General features: G+C 35.3%; 1 protein-coding gene across 1 annotated transcript; it reads left to right on the plus strand.

Moving 5' to 3' along the window:
• Positions 1-4101: 4101 nt before the first annotated feature.
• Positions 4102-4827, plus strand: LOC104543434 (toll-like receptor 1; the record flags this gene model as incomplete). The annotated part of the gene is made up of 1 exon (XM_010188045.1): positions 4102-4827. A coding segment is annotated over exon 1 (726 nt), but the record flags the coding sequence as incomplete, so codon positions are not given.
• Positions 4828-4834: the final 7 nt, after the last annotated feature.

The following is a 4834-nucleotide window of genomic DNA, read 5'->3' on the forward strand; positions in this document are numbered from 1 at the left end:
TTTGCTGCTTAACTTATGCTTTATCTATCTTTATAGTGTTTAGGCAGAACTGGAGAACTTGAACTATGCCAGTGGGCAGCTCATACTGTTGCTTACTTGAAGCAATAGTTTTGAATATGAGTCTCTCATTTATGGCAGTTATTACGTGTTAACCAAACATAGACCTGGTTCTGTATTCATTAGAGTGATAGGTAGGTTATATTCAAGCAGTTACTCTGATGTATTTCGAAACAGGAATGAATGTTTGGTAGAATCAAGGTCTTGCCTTAGGATTTTATCTCATCGTAAGGATGGATAGCAAAATCTTTCCAGCTAAGGGCAGACAATGGTGAAGTTTGTATGTAACAACATTTTAAGGTGTCGTTTGGAAAGCAACTGAGAACACTCTTGTTTGTACTGACAGAAATGGAGAAAGAATCATAGAATCCTAGAGTACCACCATAAGGCTCATCGATGCAACAACAGAGAATATGAATTGTCCATATTGTGTCGCTTACTACCTGTCCTATCTTTCCATATCCTTTCCTCTTTTCACTTGAAGCTGAGAAATGAAATGTGATGTAGAGAATAAGCTTTAAAGTGAAAAAAAAAAAAGATTCTTTCCCCTGCTTCCTGAGTCATTGAAATATTAAATCATGAATGTATTATGGTGTGCTTACCCAGAGAGGTAGGTTTTAGCATGGCGGTTCTGTATTTACATCTCAGCTAAGATGAAATTTCTGACCAACAGAAATAAGAGACTGGTTTATGTCTTTGCCAGGAAAATAACCTGGGTGTCTGGGCATTCAGTACCCGAGTCACTGCTCTGTTTTAATTAAAAAAAAAAACCAAAGCAAGACTCCACCCACTGTTTCCATGTCCACTGTTTAACCCAATCACAACACTGCTGGAGCAGGAGAGAGAGATTATTTTTCCATTCCCATTAAAAGGAAATTAAAATAAGACAGTACTTTTATAAACCAGCCTTGATAAGAACTTGACAACTAAATTGGTGTAGCTAGATGAAAAAAAAAATCAGAATAATGTTAGAATATTATTAAGTTCAGAGAGGAAGATGTTTGTATTTCAGTGTAAAACTTGCTCAAAAGAAGTATTACTTTAATAACATTTTCATATTAATTTGGTGTAGACATAAAGTTAGTGAAAAAGATTAATTTGTTTTCCCCTGCTTAATCTATTGCAAAGCATGGAAACACATAATAATTAAATAATAAGGAAATTACGGTAATGTCTGGAGAATACATCTGGAGGAAAGCAAATGCCGTTTCATAAGCTGTCAGTAGATGGCACAATCATTCATATAAAAAGTTTGGGCGTTCTTTAGTATTGTTACCCAGGAGGACAGAGTTACAGGAAGTTTTCTTTTTGTCTTTTCCCGAGCACCTTTTCTGCATTTTCGGAGAGCAGGGATTTCTGGTGAGAAACTTTTCATTTTATTGATTTTATGCTGTTGCTAGTTACCTAAACTGTTTTATGTTCTGCATCTTATTTGAAAATGAGCCATGTTTTCCACAGAGGGTTGTTAGCAAGCGTATGATGTACTTTCAAGGCGTATGGGTAAGAAATGAGAGTAAAGTTGCTTATGTTCAGTAAATTTATCCAAAGAAGCTGATCAAATAGCAGTCTAAAGAGAGAGTGTGTTAGCACTACACCCATGGCTAAGGGTATCACAGTGATTTAATGGAAATAGTTTTTTTGTAATTCAGGAATTAATCTAACTTAATGATATTTTTCATCCATGTGAAATATATTTTTGAGTTCTGTGTTATGCTGGTAACTTGTGAAGCACATGTCTTAGTACTGAACCGTCATAGCTCAATGCATTCTGTACATGTCTTACACGACGTTTAGGCAGTTTATACCAAATGTATATTGGAAAAGCTTTTAAAACATCAGTTTTTATATCTTCTCTTTCTCTTTAAACAACAGAACAATTTCTCACTATGATCTTGGTTTGCTTACCTTACTGGATTGTTTCTCTGCTTATATCTTGTTAATACTCTTTTTGTCAAGTTTGAAAAATTGAGGATACTTCTGAATTAAAAGGGATATGACAATAAAGGATATTTTCTCCAGTGTTATCCCCAAAATCACGGGTCCTGTGTTAGAAGATTTGTTAATTTTGTTGCTTCATAGGCTATTATAAGAAAGTTTGAAGGTACTTTTAAATAATTTGATTGAATGTCAGGATATAGAAGGAGAAAGAAAATTAAGCAAGTGTGGAAGAATCATATCTTTCTTTCACCTAGTCCCTGGATATTGTTGAAATCTTGCCCTGAGAAGCAATAATGATTTGAAGATAGATTTTTTTCATATTTCTCTTGAAGCTACATATTTTGTTTGATTTTATACACATCAGTTATATTGTCCACACAATCAGAAGAACAGGATAAAGGATGCTAATTATCTTGTGTGCTCTGCACATGTCCAAATGCCTTTTGAGGGTTATGATGGTAAAACTTCATATAATTTTTCCAAATAAAAGTCTGGGAAAAGGCTGGAAAAGTTTTGCCATCTTGCCCCACTATTTCTAGATGATTTCCAAGCCTGGTTTCATTCATTCTTTACAAAAGAACTCAGTGGATGGATTTCCATTTTACTGTTGATATTTCATAATACAGGAGATTTCATAATCTATGTGTTAGATCAAGGAGAATGTATGCTTTAGACACAGTAATGTAATTCTAAGAAAGCCTGTGGAATGGCATGGGGATGTAGTCCTTGAGGTTGTAGCTTTAGTCCAGGTGACAGCTATTACATTGTAAAGTCACTGGAAATAATTGTAGAATCACTAGAAATGTAAACTCATAATTTAGCCAATTCAGTACCAAGGGAAAGTTGGAAGCCAGTACAGTCATGAATAATAACTATGGAAAGCTTCAGTCAACAGCGATGATTTTAAAGTAATGGGAGGAAGAGGGGAAGAACATTCCAAGGAAGTAAAAAGATTTCAGAAATCTGGAAAACAACTTTAAATCAAGATCTACACATAGAAAAAATGTTAGCTAAGTTCTTACCAGTTCCTCTTTCAGAAATGCGGTCTAGTGGATTCATGGCAATGTCTAAAAGGAGATTTAAGGTGGTATTCAGAATGGTTGACTTAAATGAAGGGAGGCTGGCTACCCTAAACTCTTACATTCTGAAAGGAAAAGTGTCCTCCATTAGGGAAAAGCAAAGCAAAGCCGTGGTTATGATTTTTTCTCTACATTGTGTTTAAATAAGCCTCTCTTTCACAACAGAGACATTTGAGGTCAGTGTCCTTAGATCAGGGCTAGATTTTGTGTACAGAGGTCCTACAACTGGTATTTTTTTTGTGTAGCATGCAAATATTTTCTATGTGTGTTTGGTGACCTCTGTGTATACCTAACAAATCAGACACGGGGACACCTTACTTTCAGAGTCTAAATACAGGAGGTGCTCAAGTGCAGACAGGAAGTGAGCTCTTCTGTGGACTTTCCCTTAGCATAAATATAGAACATCCTAGCCCCACACCCTGGTTTCCCCAGTTAAAATAGGGACTAATGATATTAACATTTTGATTCAATCTCTTGAACCTCCATACTGTGTTTCAGTCCAGGTTTTAAAGTCACAGGTCCATTTAAAAAAAAAGTCACTGAGTCTAGTTCATATCCTTCAAGAAAGAATCTGAGGAGGGCATGACCTTACTGACCTCAAATATTGTACTTTCTGATCAAAGTGTATCATGCAGGTGTGGGAAGCCTTCATAATAAGTTGAATCACAGCATTAATTCTGTAAGTAGGCAGCAAATTTTAGTGATCTATGGAATCAGACCTGTTCTGTAAGAAACAGACTCATTATATATTAAATACAATATATTTACCAAATAGAAATTTCAGTGGTGTTTTCTTAATAAGGAATGCCTCTCCTGAATGGTAATAGGTACCTTCATTGCTTTTTGAGTCAGATGGAGAGACGAGAAATTGGAACCTTAAAAAGTTGGCTATGATGGCTCCTATGATGCTCCTTACTGATGCAATCTGATTTTTGGTTTTGTTTTGCTACAGAATTAGAACAAAGATGGACAGATAAGAAGACTATTGAGCATCTCCAAGGAATCAGAAGCGAGTGTGATAGAAAATATGAGATCTCTCAGAAGCTTTTTTCTTTACAAGTGTCTGATTACATTAACTTTTTGGAACCATGTCAGCCTGTCTGTGGAAAATGAACTCTTCACATCGGTTTCTAACAATTTTCCAAAAGATGGTTCTGACAAGAAAATCAAGAGCCTGCCACTCCTGTATACAAATAGTCATCAGCCCAAAGCTAATTTTGACTGGGTTGTGATAGAAAATACTACAGAAAGCCTGTCATTGTCAGAAATCACAAATTACAATGTAAAAAAATTAGTAGCTTTATTATCTAATTTCAGACAAGGCTCCAAGTTACAAAATCTGACACTGACAAATGTGTCACTGGACTGGAATGCTCTCATTGATGTTTTTCAGACTGTATGGCACTCATCCATTGAATACTTCAGTATTAACAGTGTAACACAGTTGTCAAACGTCGAAATGTATGATTTTGACTATTCAGGCACCTCTATGAAAGCAGTTACAATGAAGAAAGTTTTAATCACAGATCTGTATTTCTCACAGGATGACTTATACAAAATATTTGCAGACATGAATATCGCAGCCTTGACAATAGCTGAATCAGAGATGATACATATGCTGTGTCCTTCATCTAACAGTCCCTTTAAATACTTAAATTTTTTAAAGAATGATTTAACAGATCTTCTTTTTCAAAAATGTGGCAAATTAATTCAACTGGAGACATTAATCTTGCAAAGAAATAAACTTGAAAGCCTTCCCA

This window comes from Mesitornis unicolor, unplaced genomic scaffold (genome assembly GCF_000695765.1).
Source record: "Mesitornis unicolor isolate BGI_N332 unplaced genomic scaffold, ASM69576v1 Scaffold46837, whole genome shotgun sequence".
Taxonomy (NCBI): Eukaryota; Metazoa; Chordata; class Aves; order Mesitornithiformes; family Mesitornithidae; genus Mesitornis; species Mesitornis unicolor.